At 42.2% G+C, this 22,116-nt stretch overlaps 2 protein-coding genes across 5 annotated transcripts in view; one reads left to right on the top strand and one right to left on the bottom strand.

Annotated features, from left to right (window-relative positions):
* Nucleotides 1-15,998, top strand: part of LOC125082228 (uncharacterized) — a 67,799-nt gene extending 51,801 nt beyond the window's left edge. The window contains exons 1-4 of one of the 3 annotated variants that reach the window (XM_047697619.1): nt 8,562-8,607; nt 10,329-10,458; nt 12,084-12,205; nt 13,981-15,998. In XM_047697619.1, the coding sequence (XP_047553575.1) occupies nt 8,602-8,607; nt 10,329-10,458; nt 12,084-12,205; nt 13,981-14,349 (627 nt within the window). In that variant the 5' untranslated portion in view covers nt 8,562-8,601 and the 3' untranslated portion in view covers nt 14,350-15,998. Of the gene's footprint in view, nt 1-8,561; nt 8,608-10,328; nt 10,459-11,904; nt 12,206-13,980 lie in introns of those variants that run through there. The other 2 variants (XM_047697620.1, XR_007121921.1) reach the window with 2 other exon arrangements.
* The window catches only part of CHST9 (carbohydrate sulfotransferase 9), a 232,060-nt gene that overhangs the window by 3,802 nt on the left and 206,142 nt on the right, over nt 1-22,116 (bottom strand). The window lies entirely within an intron of this gene.

Here is a 22,116-nt window from a genome sequence, read left to right as displayed (position 1 = left end):
ACATTAATAGATTTTTTCATGCTATATTATGAGTATTATCGGGATAAAACTACTAGTATTGTTTTGAATGTATGATCATAGTGAATCAGTTATTGTTTTTGTACTATCTTTGTTATCTATGGTTATCAATTATGTAACCTTCCAACACACACACACACACACACACACACACACACACACACACACACACGGTAACCACAAGATGGAAAGGAGAATATCCTGAATTTTCATCTTAGCTTTGCCTGTAAACACAATAGAACGTACTCCATCATCCTGTAGGTCAATGATTCTTGAGCTATTCAGGAACATATTACCTTCATTACTGATTCAGCACTAGTGCACTGAATATAAGTACAAAATGCAGCTGTATTTGGATTGAACTTTTTTTGTTGTTGCTTTTGGGGTATACTATAAAGCACAGAAGAGTTTCAAAGTCATAAATTACAACTTAAAATTGTAGCAAAGCTAACTATAAATCCTCAAGACCATTTCAGTATTCCAAGCACTTGCAAAAAGAGATATCTTTTTCCCTTGGAAATGTTTTATTTTATAAAATGTATTTATCATAATAACTTAGTAACTATAATCATGCAATTTCATTCATGTAGAAACCTTTCCTCCTTCCCAAATGAAGAATGATTAGGGAATCCAGAAAAGTTTACTTGATATCCTGCTATATAAAATTGTATGAAAAGTAGAATAAGGGAGGTGAACAATGAGAGACTATGGATTCTGAAAAACAACCTGAAGGGTTTGAAGAGGTGGGGGGGGTGGGAGGTTGGGGGAGCCAGGTGGTGGGTATTGGAGAGGGCACGGATTGCATGGAGCACTGGGTGTGGTACAAAAACAATGAATACTGTTATGCTGAAAATAAATTTTAAAAATGTTAAAAAAAAAGAAATTAGTTCTCTTGTCAGTGGGATGAATCAGTTTACCTACCATCTACTGTTCATCTGACTACATCTGACTACGGTTCTGGCAATGAATGACTACATAAGGGAAGACATGGAAGATGGGATTTTAGGGATAAAAATTTTAAGGACTTTCGTTTTTACTCTGGGCAAACTAGGGAGATTTTGAAGGGCTCTGAGCAGAGAAGTAACATGATCTCACTTATACTTGAAAAGGATGGTTGAGGAGAAGACTGGAATGGATATATACATATAGAATTGTCAGCATTGTCGGAAAACTAATGAATAAATAATGTGCTGTGGGAGTAATGTATAGGGTCACCAGCCCAGTGATGAAGGGAGTGGTGGGGAAAGTTTCTTAGAGGTTATCTATCTCTCTATTTATCATCCATCCATCCATCCATCCATCCAACCAACCAACCATCTAACCTTCCATCCATCCATCCAGTTAACCACTGTATCCCCAGTGTCTAGAATGGTCGATAGCCTATAATTGCTCTCACATATTTGTTGAATGAATAAATGGAATTAGGTCTTCCAGGTTGATTAGGAATATTCTAGCAAATTGAACAAAAGAGCAGAGAAATAAAGTCCTGTGGATGGGAACCACCTCCAGGTATCATTGTCCTACTAGCTAAGCTTTAAGTGGGGTAGGGTGCGGGTGGGGACTGCTTCTTTCTGGTGCAAGAAGATTGTGTGAATAACCCCTCATCATCATACACCAACTTGGTAGCCACATAAAACAGCTGCTCAACTCTTCCTTACAATTGAGACAAATGTTTGGAGTCCCAACTCTAAAAACCATTTGTATTCTGTCTTCTCAGAGACAGCCAAAATGACATCAAAATCCTGAATCCATCTTTACTTTTCTTATCAATGACCTGAAGTCCATAAAATTTTCACAGATGATGTGAAATTTGCTTAGAGCTTTGGAAGATCATGGAGTTATTGGTTGACTGCCTGAAAAGTACTTAGCATAAGCCTGATATAAAACTGTTAATGTATTTCTGCTGCTATTTCTTCTACTACTACAACTATAAATAATAATTGCTATTATTATTTTATGTAGTAGTAATAATGTTTTATCCCAGTGACCTAGTAAATTTTAAGATTTCCCAGCTGTCCATTATTATCCAGACTGTAATTTGTGTGTCTCTACATGTACCCCAATTAGTTCTCTCCCTGCCCCACTGACAAGAACAAAAATGAAATCAGCCTTCCACCGTGCCCTCTGGACTTTCTGCTTGTGGTCATCAAATTCCCCTTTAATCTCCAGAGACTTCTGGAATGTTTGTTTCCCATGACTTTCTCTACATGAAACCTGGCTGACCCCCAAGACACTGCTTCCCTTGTACTTTCTCAAGTAGACACAACTTTATTTCCTTGAACCACTTGTCCCTCAGGCCAGAAGGGAAGGGAATGATTTCCTTGGACTTTACTGCTGCTTCCAGAACATGTCCACCAGCAAAAGCTTCGCACTTCTGTGAAGTGCGTGTGTCCTGCTGAACTTCCCTTCCTCCTCCTTACACCATCAGCTGCCTTTGCCCCTATCTTTCTGTTCCATGCACTGAAGGGAGGTCCTAGCTTAGACTTTACTTCTCATCCCCATTCTTGTCAGATGACCCTGACACCCAATGAACTCTCAGCCCCTTGACCATCTCATTTTTTGTTTGTTTGTTTGTTTGTTTTTAAGAATTTATTTATTTGTGAGAGAGAGTGCAAGAGCATTAGAGTGAGCTTGGGCAGGGGGAGGGGCAGAGGGAGAAGCAGACTTCCCGCTGAACAGGGAGACAATGTGGGGCTCGATCCCAGGACCCTGGGACCATGACCTGAGCTGAAGGCAGTTGCTTAACCGACTGAGCCACCCAGGCATCCCAACCACTTCACTTATAACTGAAGTGTTCTTCATTGCACGTGGACCTTGCCACTACCCGAGCCTGCGCCACTTCGATCATCTCTCTGACCACCATCCCCTAACCTTCCGGTTCATCACTACTTCCAGTTTTGCAATTCTCTACTTCTCACTATGTTACTCAAGCTCTTTGGAGCCAGCACACCTGGTTCTTCTCTTCACTCTCAGAAAATCACCTCTGTGGGAGAGATATTCCCTGTCCACCTTCTCTAAATTACGTTCTCCTCTGAGATTCTCTCCCATATAAGGTTCCCCAATAAGAACCCTGGTTATTTTCCTCATTGCATTTATTGCAACATGAATTGATTTCATTTACTTACTTCTATGTTGTCTCCTCCTTTTCCTATTTCTATTGCACTAGAATATGACTGTAGAGGTCTTATCTTTTTAGTTCTCTTTTGGATCTCTGGTACCTAGCATGTTGCCCGACACATCGAAAATGATCAATAAATAACTGTTCAATGACTTAATGTGATTCTCTAAAATCAGTGGTGGATTCTTTATTTCACAAGTTTCAAGGTGAAAATGTGATTTTTTAAAACCAGAGGTGGATTCTTTATTTCACAAGATACAGTAAAAAAAAGTATCTGTACATCTATTAACAGGATTTATTTACACAATTATATTACACTTCCACCAGCCTTTATACCATATTTAGTTAAATAAAAAATAAATTTACAAAAAAGTCTACCAGGGTATTCTTGTCAATGCCAGCTTCTGGTCTTTGTAAACTTCTCCTAAACATCAATAGTGGTTATACCTTGATTGTATCACGATTATGATTTCTTCTACTTTTTACATCAATTAATTAATGGATTAATTTTCCCATTCTTTTTAAATCAGAGAAACTAGTGTCAGTTTTTTTGTTATTCTAAATAGGAAAACAGTGTGGCACAATGACTCCCTGCACATAATTAGGACGTCCTTCTCATGTACACAAAGTGACAGTCACTTGAAAATACAAATCATTTTTGCTAGGGATATTTTAGATTGTCTTGAAATACCAAAAAGGAGAAATTCACCTTCTTTTTGATGACTACTACACATTTAAAAATCAGGCAGTGCCTCAGACAATATGATATTCAGAAATTTTATATTTTCATCTATGTTGGAGAGCAATGATGGAGGACAAAGATTTTCATGAAAATAGAAGTTTCCTTTGCTTTATTTCTTGTGGTAAATGTGATTTTGATTTAGTGATGGGTTTCCACACAACTGTTTTATAACCTTGTCGAAGAAACAGTATTAATCAAAAGGTCAAGGTTAACTTGGATAAATACTTTGCCAATTCTTGTCAAGGTGCTGAAAATCTGTATTCAAACAAGACTTTGGCAGAAGAGAGCACAAATAAAATAGGTACACACAGCACTGCTCATGAAGTAGGCATGGAGGGCTTGGAGTCCTACCTGCCTGGCAAATCAGATTGGTTCAAAGTCACTCCCTATTGCCTGGGAATGTCTGGAGGCTCGCCAGCATCCGCCAGGCTCACTGTGGACACACGGAAGCCCAATTTCTGGGGGTGGGGCTCCCAATTAACTTAAACAAGCTCTCTGGGCACTCTGCAGGCAGTAATGGCATTTGAGGAACTGACCACTCAACAGAGTATTGCAAATGAAAGTGAAAAAGTAAGAGTTCATTTCATACCATCTAGGAGAGAAAGACATCCAATATGGTGGGTGGAATATTTTAGTTAAGTAGAGACAAACGGTCCTCTATGGGTAGGGATGTCACATCAGTCTGTGTGAGGACACAGACCAGATGGAAGTTCCTATTCCCTAAGCTGCTTCCTAATGACAAGTTTGGCTAGGGAGATAACTGCAGGGGGGGATTTCATTGTTCATAAATGAGACTTCACTCTCCTGTTAGTTTATTGAGTACTAATTAGTTTCCTCACCTCTGAGTAAATCAAGGGATGGGCTAAGGTTAATAAGTATTTACACCTCAGGAGGCTTCTTGTTGGAAGGCCATTAGACCACCTAGTGTCCCTTATCTTACCATCACATCACCTTATAAAAACCATTACTAAGGAGTGGTGGCCTCCCTCTCCATCCCCATCCCCACTCCATTTCCTTCAGTCACAGCAAAGGCTTTCCATGACTGAGGGATTTGGGTCACTAAAACTGTGATTAATGGTATTTTATTTTATTATTATTTTTTATTAAGTTTTTAAATTTTAATTCCAGTACAGTTAACATACAGTGTCATATTAATTTCAAGTGTACAATATAGTAATCGAACAACTCTATACGTTACTCAGTGTTCATATGATAAGTATATACTTAATCTCCGTCATGTGTTTCATCCATTCCCCACCCATCTCCTTTCTGGGAACCTTCAGTGTATTTTCTATAGTTAAGAGTCAATTTTTTGGTTTGTCTCCCTCACCCCTTTGTTCATTTGTTTTTTTTTGAGTGAAATTCACAAATGAATGAAATCATAGGGCATTTGTCTTTCTCTGACCGACTTATCTCACTTAGCATTATGCCTCCTAGATCTATCAATGTTGTTGCAAATGGCAAGATTTAATTATTTTTTGTGGCTGAGTAATATTCCAGTGTGTGTGTGTGTGTGTGTGTGTACACACCACATCTTGTCTATTCATCAGTCAATGGACACTTGGGCCATTTCCATAATTTGCCTATGAGATGATGTTATTTTAAATTTAAAGCTTATACTAGTGAATTTTCACCACCATCATTACCACGCTGTTAACAATGACAGCAGTAATAAAAAGAGTACACTCTTCCATCCCCATTTTCCTTCAGGACACCTTGTTCTGCTTGTCCCCAAGGCAAATGTCTATAAAGCCAAATGTATGTTGTTCCTTCTCAAAGTGGCTCCTCCTGCGCTTTTTTCTATTTCTGAAATGGTTCTACTACATTCTTGCCACCCACTCACAAAATCTGAGAGATGCTTTAACAATCAGAAAGTAAATTGGTTAATCTACATCTCATAATGCCTCTTAAAATTCTTTTTCATTTATTATCACTTAATTGGATATTCTTTAGTATCCTAATTGGTCTCCCTGAAAATTATTGCCAAATAAGTCTTCCTAAAACATCTTAATTTTCATCCCTTAAAATCTGGAATGGGCTCAACTATATATAAACCCAAGTCCCGATTCCTTAGCTGGCATCAGCAGTCTGTCGCCACTGGGCTGGTCACTTTGTGCTCTGCTCCTGTCTTGACGTATACAATCTTCTACTTTCTTCCTCTGGGCTCTCACCACCCTTCACTCATGTTCTCCCCCTTGCGTTGGACTCTCCAAATCTCCTAGGCTGCTAGAAAATCCTGCTCTCCCCCTGAAAACCACCCATGACTCCAGCAAGGGATTCTGCTCTCTTTAAAACATTAGCATTTCGTCTGCACCACCTGTGAAAAAAGTTATTTTATTCCAGCTCACATTGTTATTTGATTTTTTCGTTGGGAAAACTCTTTCAGCCACAGCTAAATTGTACACCAAGGCAGAAAGCTATAGTTTTCCACAAATACCTTTGAAGAATGGATCTGCTTGACAAGTCAGGTGAAAGATAGATCATTACAGGTGAAAAAAATGAGTATTCAAAGAAATCTAATGGAAAAAAATTGTGGACTATTCATGAACTCTCCAGTAAATCTGAAAGCTTTGTTCTTAGTCCTTAAGGCCTCTGTTTCCATATGCCTCATCTGTACATTGACATTAATTGCCCTTTCTTCCTCTAAACTCATGAAGCACAGGGCCAGATGCCCAAGATGGTGGACTGTGTAAGACAAATGTGATCCTTGCCCACACAGAGCTGATATTCTTATAGGGGAAAAGATCCTAGGCAAGTAATCACACAATTAATTACTCTAGTATTACAGTGGCAAAGGCTCAGCAGCATTCTAGTGGAGGCCGGGGCAGCAGGGTATAAAGCTAGCCTGACCTGGTTGAGTGTTAAGTTTTTGTTGAGCACCTTCTATTTTACCCTGGTTAGTTGTTACAGTTGGATGTTTAGGTGACTGTTGCTCCCATTTAGTTTAAACTTATTAAAGGTTATTGTATACATCTGTGGAATCCCCACTAGCATCTAGAATAGTCTTGAATAAACCAATGTTTTGCATTTAATTGAAGTAAAGAGCATTATCATTCCCATACTTCCCTTTATTTGGGTAATTAACTCATATTGGCTTTATGCAGTTGACAAGTACTGTACTTCTGTAAAACTTGATCTACTAATGTGCTATTATGTAACTGAAGGAATTTGATCATTCATCTGTCACACATATATTGAACTACAACTATACGCTGCGTTTGGCATTGTAGAAACAAAGATAAAATAGATAAATTTTACAGCCCCCCGAGGAGGTCAAAGTTTAATTGGATTGATAAAAAAGGAGTTTATGAAAAAAATATGATAATTGCTATAATAAAAGGATACATAGGGTATTGGGGAACAGAGATAAGAGTACTTAGTTTGTCTGAAGAAATTTTGTGGGGGAAAATTTCACAGAGAAGTGAAGCCTGGATGAATCTGGGAGGATACTGGGGAGTTGGTAGGTCAACAAGCCAGGGATGGGAAAGACTATCTAAGCTGATAATGAGAAGACACTTGGGAGGATGAGATGCGGATAAGAGGGAGAGGAAGTTGAGGTTGGGTTTGACTCCTCACACCCATATAAAGAGTCTAGACTTTGCCATGTAGATGACAGGGATTTTCCATAAAGCAGGGACTTAGAATGAACATTCTAGCGACAGTGGGGAGGTGCAGCTGGGGGTAAGCAGGTCTAGATGTAGAAGACAAGTGTGACATCCCATCAGGAATTCTTAGGACAGGAACCAAGGCAATGAGGTAAGAATGTAGAAGAAGGGAATTATTTGAAGTAAATTTAAGAAATTGATCAGACTGTAACAGTGGGGGCAAAAGAAGTGTAAGGAATGCCTCCCTACATCCCAGAGAGGGAGTAGAAGGTACCACGGGAGGCGATGGGGTGGTTGTAAGTGTTCACTGTCTTCAGTTTCAGACCTTTTGAGTTTGAGATGCCTTTGAGAGATAGGGGTGTTGGTATTAGGACTCCAAAGCTGGGTATACGGATTTGGAAGTTGTTGGCTGGGGGAGGTACTAGCTGAATTTATGGGCCTTGAAGGTGTTCCTTAGAGCTGCCATAATGATCATGGCGTCTGCCAGTATTGAGTGCCTGCCACGTGCCAGACCCGTAACCCACCAGCACCTGTCGCTACGGTCATCTTCCATTTCCATTGTACAGATGAAGAAATGGAGCCTCAAAAACATTAAGGAACTCGATTAAGACACATAGCTTGAGAAAAAGGACATTGCATGAGCCCAGGATTTTTTCTGAGTTCAGATTTTTTCTGAGTTCCACAGTGCCTGTGTCTTTTGTGGGGGGACCTTTGTGGTCTATTAACAGTTGCCCTCGGTGATGATAATATTGGTGATTAGATGTGCCCCTTCCTATCACTGAGTTTTGACATTTTTCTAGTTTAATGACATAACATTACTTTTAGCAATGTATCTTTTGTGATTGAACTTCTTTCTAGATATGAGCAAGTTAGAATTCTTCAGACCCTCCTGAAGCCCCAGTTATTTCTAGTGGTTAATAAGGGTGATGATGGCAGTGGGTGGGTTGCTAGAAAGTGGGTCCTTCCTAAGGATGCAAACCAGTGGGTCTCTGTCTGGTCCCTCCTTGCCACAGCTGTTCCTCTCAACTCTCAAGCCAAGGGCTTCCGAAGCTGATTGTTTAGTTATGAGAGGGATGAAGACAGACTGCATTTCCAGCAGGACACTGGGACAACAGGAGATGCATGTGAGCATCCAGTCCTACTACCCAGCGCCCTCAGCCCCATCTCCTCCATTCTTATACCCTGCTCTTTCATCTTTAGTTACACATCGAACAAATGTTTCCTGAGCACCTACCGAGTGCCAGGCATGGGGCTGCATTTTGGAGGTAGAGCTAGCATGTCATAGTTGGTCCCTGCACTTATGGGGCAGCCTCAGGGGCAGGGGGTGGGGAGGGAGATACAGAAGAGAAAACCAAGAATTATCACACTTACAGCAGGAGGCAAGACAGGAAGGAGGTGATGCTAGGCAAGCATTAAAAAAGGGGGGGGGCGTTTAATCCCAGCTTGGAGGGTGGGGAGGGTTTCTTGGAGAAAGTCTATGCTGTGCAAAATCATTTCTCTTTCCTGTCTCGGTGACTTATGTCCTTTCTCTAGAATATTCTTCTTCATTGTATTTGCCTACTTAAAAGGCCAGGGGAATGGAGCAAGCTAATTTAACTACTGCATCAACCCCCAAACAAGATACAGATATGTTCATTCTACAGATGAAGGGCTCGAAACTCAGGGAGTTTATATAACCGGCCCAAGTTAACACAGCTACTGCTGAAGTCGTGCTTCCCATCTCGGTCTTACTCATCCGTGGCTTTTTTGAGCTGCAGCATACATCAAGCAATTTACTCCCCGTTTAATGCCCATTTAATGAATTGATGTAAGTAAAGCATAAAGCATATGTCTGCCACAAGGGAGGATGGTAGTTGAGAACTGGGATTTCTCAGTCATGGGGACCTGGTTTTGTGGCCCCCGTTTTGATCATTTTCTATCAGAGTAAACCTGGCTACCCTGTTTTAGTTCTAAGCTTCAGCCTCCTTGTCACTAAAATGGGGATAATAACAGCATCTACCTTGCAGCGTAGTTGAATGATAGGAAGTGTGTGTGAAGTGCTTAATGCAAAGTTTGTTTTCTATAAATATTAGGTTTTTTTATTGATTTGTTCCTTAAATATTTATGAACATCTCTATGGGACAAGCATTTTCTAGGCAAATAGGAAGGCTTTTCCTCTGCTTTTTCAATCTTTTTCTCCTCTTCTCACTTAAAACATGACAGACTTAAGAGTCTATGATAAGAGGTGCCTGGGTGGCTCAGTGGGTTAAGCCTCTGCCTTCAGCTCAGGTCGTGATCTCAGGTTCCTGGGATCGAGCCCCGCGTCGGGCTCTCTGCTCAGCCCGCTGCGGGGAGCCTGCTTCCCCCTCTCTCTGCCTGCCTCTCTGCCTACTTGTGATTTTACTCTCTGTCAAATAAATAAAATCTTAAAAAAAAAAAGAAAAGAGTCCATGATAAATGCTAAATGGGGATAAAGCTGAGTGGAAGAAAGAAGGCAGAAGACAACTGAGAGACAGAAATGGGAAAGGAAAAAAATCAGTGTAGTGGCGATAAAGATGATGAAAGAAAACAGAAGAAAAGAAAGCACACTTACAGTCCCAGGAAGAAATAATGAGCACGTGAAGCTGGGGGCGGGAAGGGGGGGTAGAGAGAGAAACTAGTGACTTTTGGTTCTCTCTCAGCTGCCACCTTCAAATCTTTGAAGCTGCTTGAACACAAAACAACACTTGCAATACTGAGATTATTCCAACTGGTCCAATGAGCTCATTTCTATAGTCAACTTGGATGCAGGGACTGAAATTCTAATTTCATTTGCCAGTCCTCTCAATTTTGGATTTAATTCCTCTCTCTATTTTCTCCCTTAAAGCCAAAGAAACGCAAAAGACGAGGACGTAGGGCGATGTCAACATCAAGGAGGAAGTTTCTACTGAGAATAGTGCTGTTCTCTGGTTTGGCGAGACCTGTGGAACCTGGAAACAGGCATAACCTTGATGTGTGTAAGTAGGTAAGGCTTCTGTCCAAGGAGTCCATTGTGCTTTTATAGATTTATCATTTTATCTTTCTTCTAAGGTTTCTTGAGAAAAATGAGGCTATTGCTTTCAAATTCGTGGATAAATAAAACTACTTGCGTCGTAATTTGCCCAAGGTCATTCTGCGAAGTCAGTGGCAGAGTCAGGAACACAGTCCAGTTCTCTACTTCCATCCTAGGAAGAATGAGCACAACACTTTGCTTTTTAAAGAAACTCAAAACTTTAATGAGGAGCTGCAGGGGGTTAACGTGAAATCCATTCTGAATGTTTGATCCTCACCATGTTGTCGCCGGGGTGTGCCTTGCACGTGTCCAGTGGGGAGGAGAGTGACAAATACAGTCAATGATATTTGCAATAAAAGAAGGAGGAGATAAGTGGATGTTGCACTGCAAGGATTTTGATAGCTCACTGGAATTGTAGATACCTAATCGATTTGGAATAGGACTCTCTAATATCTCCAAGTTGGTGTTGAGTTTTCTAAAAATTACTAATTGTCAACCCGCTGCTTATCCCCTTGCACTGAAGATGAACAAAAACAAGAGTCTGTATACCTGAGGGTTCTGGAAGAGACATGGAGGAGGCAACCTTGACTCTGACACCTTCTTCTAGACAATGCAGTTACTAGACCATCCTTGCTCTTGTTCACAGGGGTATAATGGGGAGGAGGGAGACTGCTGCCCTGGGTTGGAAGCCTGTGTGTGAAGTTTTCTTTCTTCTTTTCTCCCTTCCTTCCTTCTTTCCTTCCTTCCTTCCTCCCTCCCTCTTCCTTTCTCTCTTCCTTTTTCCCTTCCTTCCTTCCTTATTTCCTTCCCCCCGCCTTCCTTCTCTTTCTCTCTCTTTTGATGTTATAGGTATGGATTAGCAAGCAAGGGGAATGAGTAAATGGGGTGATACTGAAACAGGGGACTAACTTAGGGTGGACCAGGGGGCCAGGGAAGGCCAGAGCCCTGGGTCAGCCATGGAGGAGGGGGCTTGGCTGCTTCCATAGGATGGAGATGTAAGTGCAAGAGAGAAGAAAGCCGTTGTGAGGCCAACAACATGGTGGCTGGATAGACCCACAGAATATAAAGAACCTTTAATTTTAAGTCAGATCCACCAGGCTTTCCACATATTCATTGGGCAATTTTAGGGCAGTGTCTTTATTTGTGTTTCCTTAGAAGCAGACCTTGAGTCAAAGATTTGAGGCCAGTGGCTAATTCGGAGTAGATTCTAGCAAGTACATGTAGGACAATAGGAAAATAAGATAGGGAAGAGAAGGCAGAGAGGATAGGGTGAATTTTAAAGAAAGTTAGCACAGTAGGAACTGGATCTCAGGTCCACTGGGGAACTTTGAGAGCTCCAGAGTTATCCCACCAAATCCCATCAGCCATGGTTGGAGGCTCTTACAGGGAAGAGGTCTGGCAATTCTAGGCTGCTCTACAGGAAGCCAGGGTAAGCTCCTTCAGGCAGTGAGTCACAGGTGTCGGTAGTCAGCTGGAAGTCTGGCCAAAATGCAAGGAAATATTAAGAGATGAGAGGATATTACAAAGACACAGCCAGTGTTGTTACAGGGAGTCAATTAACATTCTAATTCTGTTTTTCCATTTTTAAAGTGAGAATCCTAATATTTGTTCTTGTACATGTAGAAATGGAAGTGATGGCATTGGCTGGCATCCAGGATCCCAAACACCTCGCCCTTTGGAAGTGTCACTTGCCCTTTGGAGATGTTCATGGTGTGCGTTTATGTACATATGTATAAAATAAGGCTGAGAAAAGGAACCCCTTATGGAATCTCATCTTATTGCGCTGAACTAGACTATATAGATTGGTAAGAATTCTCTTGCCCAGAGCAGGCAGTCCTATGACCTAGAACCAACTTTGAGCCAAAAAACCTCTTTGGACCTATTTACCCAAGGCCATCCTAAAATCTCAGCCCTCTAATTCTGACACACTGGTGGCAGGAAAAAAAAAAAAAAAAAAAAGGAGTCTTTTTGAAAACGTATTAGATAAAGGCAGTTTCAAAGGGCCCAGTACAGTGTCTAATACATAGTAGGTTTCTCCAAAATGTTAACACATCCCGTCTCTGTGCCTTTCTTCTCTGGTTGTCCTTTGACACTGGGCAGCTCATGCAGAAGGCCCGCTTTCCCAGCTGCAGGCTGAAGTGACTAGAGCAACAGGTCCTATTCCTGTTTCACCTGATGGAGGTGGACACCAGTTAGGAGTAAGCACCTGCTGTAAAGGCCGCCTATCCCTAGGCCAGCTGGCAACCAGGAAGAAAGTTCGGAGTGATCACCTCTGCTCAGGGGTGTGGCCCGTGACTAGCTAAGTCCATTAATCCATCTCCCCTCTGGCTGTGGGCTGGAAAACTAGTTATCAGTAAAGAGAAAAAAAGGAACAGCCTTAAAGAGACGCAGAGTCCAAGAGAGTCCAAGAGAAGAGCTACGTCAAGGCGGCGGTGGTGGTGAGGGCGTTGGCGTGGGCGAGAACTCAGTCCCAGGAAGCGGCGTGTGCTCCAGGGCTTGTTTTGCTCCCATTCATTGCCTATCAGTACAAAGTCACTTGAGTTCTGGGAAGGGCCACGCTGTGAGAGCCACAGTGACCCTGGCAGGAGCACATTCCATTCGTCTTATTTGGTTAAGTGTCTGCCAGCCCCGGATCAGATTTGCCCGTGTCAGCACCTTTGAGTGCCAAACAGGCCTCTCTGGCTTACTTGCCTGCATATTTGACAACTCAGCTTTACCCAAGGCTGCCTCCCCAAAGCCTGGCCCAGCCTTCTCAGTCCAGAGCAGGCCCCTCAGCCTTCGGTGCCCCTGTGGCTTACCTGGGCCCTGCACTAGGAAGAGAGGGTTGCCTTAGGCACCAGATCAGGCCTTGGCGATCGTGAGGTCATGCTGAGTGGGATCTCTCTTGGGGATTTCAGTGTGAAAAAGAATGCCAAGGGAGAAAGTAAGACAAACTCACAGCAAAGGAGAGGGACAGAGAGGCAGGGGGCAACAGAGTGAGTTACGAGATGAGGGCATCAGAAGGAACAGATCCCTGCCGAAACGAAGTGATGATCAAAATGCGTATTTGTAGGTCTTACCTCTTCATGCCTTCAAATTTTACCCATTTTATCTTACTGATATTATTTGAATCCAAATTTTGAAGCTTTTGGGGGTTTCCAAAATGACTTGTTTCTCCTGAAGGTGAGTCTACTTGATTCAAGAAGTCATGGAAACTAAGAAGCATTAAGGGCCCTGGCCCTGGATACTCCTTTGGGTCCCCCTTTCTTCACAAGGCCAGGTATGAGCAGCGCTAGTCCCCATCCCTTAGCCTGAGGCTGGGAGTCTTCAGGGTCTGTACAACTTCCTTCCCCAGAGCTGGTATAGAATGAGCTGCGAGTGGACATGGGAGGATGACAGAGAGGGGTCTGCCCTCTGCAGCCCGGACTCGGTAAGCGCAAGTGGGACCCTGGCCAAGGCGGGCGGTTGGTGCTGGGGGTCGTCCAACCCTTTCTGTTGCTTTCTTTAGGCAGAGCTCAAGTCCGGGGAAGCAGCATATACCTGGGGAAACTCTTCTTCCACCACCCAGTACCTATTAGTCCAAAGCTACTTGAGCCCTGGGAACGGCAATGCCGAGTGGGACGGCAGGGCTACTTTCCCATACTGGATATACTGTAGATATCCAACTACAATTTTCTTACATCCAGTCACTGATGGACTGTCTAACCTATTTATAGAGACACTGATATCATCCAGCCAGCAAGCAGAATTCTCTGAAGGTCCTTCAGACATGGCATCGTCGCCTCCCTTGCCTCCTTACAATGCTGTCATCTGCTCCTTGGAAGGAATGAACACATCTCGGCACCCCCCGCTCAGAAATAACACCACAGCTTCTTGATTCCACCTACTTCCCACACAAGGGAAAGCTGTGCACAACCGGGGGAAGGAAGTCCCAGGCTCCACACAGGGGATTTCCGTAGGGTCTTCTATAACTGAAGGCCACTGGTAACTAGCCTGTAGCCAGTATGGTGATTGAAAAGTAGATGGAGGTGCGCTTCTAGATCGGTTCTCAGACCCATGGGTTAAAGCCTCCTGCCTCGCCTGTGACGCATGGTGCGTCCAGTGAGGCTCCCAGGTTCAGAGCACGCTCCCTCCTGAGCGAGGAGGGGTGTGCTGACACTAGATGGCAGGAAAGGGTCAGTTTGCCTGTCTCCACCCACCGCCAGGGCTCCGGTCTCCTTTAGTTAAAGGCAAGCTCCTGGACCGAAGCCACAGGGAGAGGATGAGTGGTGAGTTGGTGTTGGATCGATATACACACGTTACTTAATATGCAATTGTCAATTACTATTATACTAGTGCTTTTCTACCAAATCAACCTCCCTCACTGGAATAGCATCCCTAATTGAACACCTTGGTGGGAGCTGACTCAGCTTCCCATCCATAAGACGGAGAATGGTGCCTCCCTAATGGAGCTGTGAAAAATAATGAAATATATATATAATGTCCAATGTGCAGTATATACTCATAAAATGTGGCTTTTAACTACGACTTTTATATTTCTGCTGAGAGTATCACCTTTCTGCGGTAACCCCAGGGGCCTCGTGTTAATCTTTGTCGTAGACCGTTACCTCCCTTCATATTCGAACACCAAATTCTATTCAGTTTTTCTCTAAAGTGTTCACTTCCACTATCAATATAGGACATGCACGCATTTTTTTTCATGCCCAGACCATTGTTACTGCCTGCCCACAGGATGAATTAAGCGAAGCATTCGTTTGAGAAACATTTATTGAGCATCTAATATGTGTACTGTTTAATGCCTTGGGACAAACAACTCCTGCTCTCCTGGTACTTATGTTCTTGTGGGTGGAGGTAGCTAATGTGCAAATAAACAAAGGAATAATCAAGAAAAAAAAAGTCACTGGTGGTAAGTGAGAAACAAACACCAAAGCGGACAGTGATGGGAGTGTGAGTAGTGGGGGCCGAGAGGAAATGGAGACAACATAGATGATAGATGGCTAGGGAAGATCTATTTCGGGAGAAGCTACTGGAGCAGAAGTCTGAATGACAAACATGTCTGTCAGGGGTAGCGAGTGAAAGGGTCTTCGTGTGAGGGTGAGACAGGCCAGGTGGAAGGACGGAGGGCAGGGCCCGTGTGGTTGTTGCATGAGCGGGAGGGGCACAGTGACACAAGAGGAAATCGAAGAGGAGGGTGGGACCCTATCTTGTAGGACAATCAGATGGTGGAGAGCATAGGAAGGACCCTGGGTCTCATCAGAAGCATCACATTAGCTGCTGGAGGTCTCAGAGAGGTCAAGAACATGATGTGACTAATGTTTTATAAAGCTCACTCTCCCCGCCCAGTGGGGAATGGACCGGGGGCCTGGCAGGAAGGGAAGCAGAGTAGCCTGGAGAGAGGCTGGTGACTGGTACCACTGAGACAGAGCAAAAAGGAAAATACAGGATATGGTTTTAAGAAAATTCCACACTCATTTTCCCGAGGTCATTTCTCAACTCTCAAAACTTTGTTGCCAGCTCATTGTACTTCCCGCTGAATCAAATCTAAATAAATGTGGTTTCAAGTTCTCCATGATCCTTTCCTGGCCTCTTTTCATTGATTGTTGACTTCTCCAAACTCCCACAGTGTCTATACTGGGTGGTTAAGAGCAAGTAAGCAATAACACAGTCTGTCATTCTATGCAGCACTTAAGGCGTGTTAGTCTTCTCTTCCAAGAGAGACAATCCCCTTAGAAGAGGGTCGGTGCTGGCACTTTCCTCCACATCTCGTCGCACTAAGCTCAGCTCCAAGCATAGGGCATGTACTAAAATTGCTTATTGATTGATTAAAAACATACATGAGTAGCATTCATCTCCTCCGTATTTCTTTCATATGAGGAAGGGTGATTATCTGTCAATATTCATTGCGCCATTGAACCAATATGCAATGCATTCATCATCTCTGAGATAACCAGATGAGGCTTTCTTGTAATCTTTCTATTTTGCTGAGATAATTTCACTTGCTTTGGAGTTTATGAGGCCATAAGTGGCTCCCATCTGTTGATGAACATATTTCTAAGAGTCATTTAGTATCAAGTATGGAATACTTGAGGGGAAGTTAAATTGTAACTTTTATATTAAGTGTCATCTTAGTAACAGAACCAAAATTGGAAGCATGTGTTCAATTTTGGTCTTTCATTTTCAAAGCTTTAGGTCAGGCAGAGAATTAATTTCATTTGTTTACAAAGTAGATTATGCCTAATAAAATCTATTTTGTTTATGGTCACATTTTAGTCAATCCATTGCCTTAGAAAATGAGAGAAATCTGATTGGCTAATCATTCAACAAAGTAAATTTCATTATTCCACATCCACAGAACATTGGCCTAATTTAATTATTCAGTAATAGCATGATGAAAATACTCCCCTTTAATACATTTTGAGCAAGGCACATACCCATGATGAAACAGTGAAGAATCGCGTTTATTCCTTCCTTGTTTGATGATTGACCATGGAATGTAACATAACATTTCTGTGAATAATAACTTTTTCCACAGGGAGGATAATAAACACAAGGTAGCTTTCACTAGGGATCCTTCCTGGTACTCTGAATTTTCACTACTCATCTGTATATTTTACAAGAACAGAAATCGGTTCTCTGTAAGTGCTACTTTACAAATAAAGTTGAAATGATATTGGTTTCAAGTTATGCATAATGAAAGAAATAAGTGGGATCACTTTTTCTCTCTACTGAGAGGTAGAAAAACTCTCCAGGACACTTTCTTTGACTCCTGAGATTTTGACAAAAGACCAAGGAACATTTCCTCAACAAAATGCAGGTACACACAAAGGTTCACAAAAACTCAAAAGGAATCTCTTGATGGATGCCCAGGGAATCTGCACTGAGGGGGTTTAAACTGTATATATAATGTGGTTTCTGGAGAGTTGGTCTAGTATTAATGATCACTTCTTGTCTTTTTTTCCTTTTGGGGGGTTTTAGAAATATGTAGGGTGGCCAAATATTGGAAATAGTGAAATTCACACTGATAAAGATCAAACAGTATTTAAAGTTTTAAAATGCAAAGGAAATACAGAGTACATCTGAATTAAGCAATGACAGGTATACACTACAAAAATACTTCTGATCCCTTGATCACTACTTCTTTTTTTTTTTTTAAGATTTTATTTATTTATTTGACACATCACAAGCAGGCAGAGAGGCAGGCAGAGAGAGAGGGGGGATGCAGGCTCCCTGCTGAGCAGTGAGCCCGATGTGGGGCTCTATCCCAGGACCCTGGGATGATGACCTGAGCCGAAGGCAGAGGCTTTAACACACTGAGCCACCCAGGCACCCACTTTGATCACTACTTCTTAAAACATAAATTTTTATGGCAACCAGCCACTTTTACTCAAAATGATGACCCCTTAAGCACCTCTTTCCCACAATCCCAAAGATACCAAGTTTTCACTTGATGACTTACTCAATTCCTATCATGAGGAGAAAGAGCAATATGGGGAAAATAGTTTAAAGGTAGACAAAATCAAAATCAAACCAAACCCTGTGGTTTCGAGTATATACCAAACAAGGATGACATGTTGGCTTCGTGGCCCATTTTGATCAAAGCTTTAATCCTAGAAATGAAAAAGAGACATTCCACTTGGAGGTGGTGTTCGAGCTGGGGAATGCTAATCATTGCACTCTTGGCACCTAGAACTTGGCTGCTGAAGCTCGTTGCTCCGCGTGGAGAGAATAATCCCAAACGAGGTGCTAACCATTTTGGCTCATAAAATCTGCTAAGCTGAAAAATTCCTATTACTGAAATTATTCATCTTGAGCTCCAAAGTGCTAGCAAGGAAGGAGGGATGTGATTAGAAAAACTCAAAAGAGGGGAAGAAAAAGAAGGAAAACAGATTGACAAGAAAATCATTCGTGGGATCCATTTCACTGGGTTATCAAGTGGTAACGTCTTACGGTGGTGTGATTCCTTTACACGAGATGGCAAATTAGCTCTTTTTGTTCTTTTTAAGAGATGCTACATTTTTTTTTTAAAGATTTTATTTATTTATTTGACAGACAGAGATTACAAGCAGGCAGAGAGACAGTCAGAGAGAGGAGGAAGCAGGCTCCCTGCTGAGCAGAGAACCCGATGTGGGACTCGATCCCAGGAACCTGAGATCACGACCTGAGCTGAAGGCAGCGGCTTAACCCACTGAGCCACCCAGGCGCCCCGAGATGCTACATTTTTGACACAGAGCTTCCATATCCCAGGTTTTCCTCACATGAGGGTATATACAATTACACAGTAATAACTAAGAATGAAGAACTTATAAGAGAGTTTTTAGAAGTAAGGTACTTTTCTGGAAAATAAAGGAACAAGAGCACATCTTTATAGTTGGTCTATTTCCACTCTGTTTTATGTTCATGGTGTTTCTGCTGGGGCTCTGCTGAGGAAAATTGCCAGTGGGCAGCAGATTATCCCAACGTATGCTTTTTTTTTGCTCAGTTTTTAATCTCTATTCAGGTGACAAAATAGTTTTTCTCTTGGACCAGATTCACTTGATTTTTCACTTACTTAATTTAAAAGGTAATTTAAGGCTTAACAGGAACCCCAGAGTGAGTATAGGCACATCTTGTTGCTTTGGGGAGAAAAAACTTACCATCATAAGTATCTGTGTTCTAGGGTCTCACCATCATTGGCTTCAGGATTAGTGTCAAAATTGGGGTGCCAGATTAGGGTGGTCATGGTGGGATCATTGAGTTAATAGGAAAACTTTCAGAACAAGTAGCGATATAGACCAACAGTGAAGAGAAATTCAGAATGATATATATCTGGATTCTGATTCCGACTCTGCCGCTCACCAGCCAGATGACTTTAAATAAAGGTATTTCAAGCAGTATAGAATAGTGGTTGGTGCTTACACGGTCAAGTTCCATTATTTCAATCCTGATGTGCGATCTTGGGCAAGCCACTTAATGAACCATGAATCCCTTGATTTGTACCTACCTCGCAAGATCACTGCTTGTAAGGTTTAAATGAGGTTTAAATGAGATAATTTTATGTAAAATTGAGCCTTGTGCCCGCAAACAGAAAGCTCATCAAGGGCCTAGTAACAGCGTTGACTGGTATTATTAATAATTGAGTGCAAAGCATCGCAGAACCTGAAAAATTATGAAATCTTTCAAGCTTGAGTTTCCACCTGTAGAAAAAGGAGATTAAAATATATATCCTCATAGCGTTGTTGTGACAGATAAATAAGATGGAGCATTGAGTGGCTGGCACAATCAGTGGTCGCAATTATTCAGACGCATTTTGAGTGCTTGAGTGAGAACTATCTGCATATTTGATTGCTAATAGATCACGCAGTGTTGCTAATAAACAATTCTGTTAATCTCCATCATTATTTGCTTCTAGTGCTCATGCTTTTAAAGTACCCAAGGGCCATTTTCTCATCCTCCCTCTGTCTTAAGGGTTTATTTCCACAGACCGCTCTCTGTTGTCTGTTTCCTCAGACACCCTTACACAATATTTTAATTTCTTTGGCTTCCGATTAAAAAGGTGAGCCCCAGCCTTTTGACATTTACACCTACATATTTTCTAGATAGGAAGCCATCTGACCTTTAATAAAGATCATCTTTTATAAATCCTGCTTTGTTAAACACTATGCATGCTACTATCACTTTGGGAGCCTTTCAGTCTTGCTTTCAAGCATTCTTTAAAAAGGCTCATAAATCGGACAGCTTTTCTAAAGCATAACTTCCAGTTCTGGAAGGTAATCTTCAAAGAGAATGAGGGGGGTGGGATCTTTATGAGTTCCATTAGTGCTAAACTTGAAGTGAGAAACTCTCTTTAGGTCAAAGTTGTCTCCTTGAGTGCATGGCCATTTTGATAAGAATAGTGCGAGGTAATATAATCCCACTTTAAATTTAGAAGTTGTGAAGTTCATGCTACACTGAAATTCGAGAAATTCATTCAAGAAAAAAAAAAAAATCTGGTGCTCATGTCTTGACCCAAGCAAACCATTTAACATTCTACAGGCTGTGGCGGGATGTGGACACAAAGATAAAATGGAGGTGTGGGGGTCCCCCTGCCCTTTGATTCTTTCATCCTTCTGACAGTGGGACCATTATTCACAGAGACCATGTGCATTCTTAGCTTATCCTTTCTGTTTCTAGCTGAGATTTCTTGCTGAGGAGGGCAAAGGACAACACTTGATTCCCATCGTTGTAGGTATCAATGACACAACCGTTTAGAGCAGCACCGTGTATAGGGAGTGGGCTGCCCACATTTAGCATCCCTCTGGCTATCCAGACAATAATTTGGTGACTTGAAAAATTTACATTTGACCAGCAATTGGTTGGTTATTTATGATGTGCAAGGTCTAATGGTAGACACTGAAATGAACCAAACATGACTTTGTCTCATTAGGATTAGATCATCCAGTTACAAAATCATATAGGGACAGATAATTGGAAAGTAGAGTAGAACACGCAAGGATCAGTAGCAAAAGGACTGAAAAATAGTATGGGAGCATAGAAGAGGGAGAAATTATTCTTAGCCACATGATGAAGGAGAGTTTCATGGAAGAGGTCGTATTTAAGTTAGGTCTTGGAATATGAGTAAATTTTGCATGTGCTGGAAAAGGGGTTAGGATGTTCGTGGAACAGGTTTCTATAGCACACAATTGTTTTACAGAAAGGAGCAGAATGGGAAATGAATCTAGGGAGGAGCTTGCTGTCCAAAGTATTATGGGGTCACAAGGCCCTGGGTTTCATACTCAAAGGTTAGGGTTTTATCCTATAGACAATATATGAGTGGGTTCAATCTGGGTTTTTTATGACACTCACATATTGAGTTTCAAAGCTGCAGGTGTGTGAGCAGAATCATTCTCAACATTTTTGGGCCCAGAGCAAGAGCACGAATGGAGGCCCACATACTGTGTGTCTAAATATTTTGAATTTTCTAAGTAACCAATACCCAATACATGGCCCTCATTTCCACCCAGGGTCTGCAGCTTGTCCAGAAGGGGACTGTCCTGGGCCTGGAGGCCATAGGAGACCTACTCTCCCGGGGAGCCACCCTGCCACTGATGACCTGAGTGGTCCGTGGACCTTTAGGAGGAAGTCAAGGCAGAAGCCATCGTCAGGCCAGAGACTAGATCTGCTGAAGGAGGTGGATGACTCAGTCTCTTTAGGTTCCTTGGCCAGGGTGGGGTGGGGCGCAGGGATCACGCTTCACTTACCTTACAACTCACTTTTCTGACCTAAGGATTGCGAGACGTTTCTAAATATCACCCGAAACTGTATCCCCCACCCCACTTCTCTCCAAAGCAGAGAGAAGGGCAGAAGTACACCTTAAAGCTATTGAAGCCCCTCCTTCCTTGGTTTCCAAAACAAGCCCCACTCCACTGGACGAGGGGCCTGACTCAGCTGCTCTGTCCTGCCGCCCCTATTTTAGGTGCCCTCTGCTGAGTATCAAACTTCAATAAAACACCAAGCTCCAAAGAAAAAAAGTCTTTGCATTTCTGCGTTTGTGATGTCTGGGGTCTTGGAAAGTATATGACCCCTTTTGGCCTGGTCTAAGGGTTGTGCTAGGTCTGAACCCAACTCCTGACCCAGCATTCTTGGGGTGGGGAAGGAGTTCAGTCTCAGGTTTGTGCAACAAAACCTC

The sequence above is a fragment of the Lutra lutra genome, chromosome 12, assembly GCF_902655055.1.
Source record: "Lutra lutra chromosome 12, mLutLut1.2, whole genome shotgun sequence".
Lineage (NCBI taxonomy): Eukaryota > Metazoa > Chordata > Mammalia > Carnivora > Mustelidae > Lutra > Lutra lutra.
This window is presented reverse-complemented; position numbering and strand designations above follow the sequence as displayed.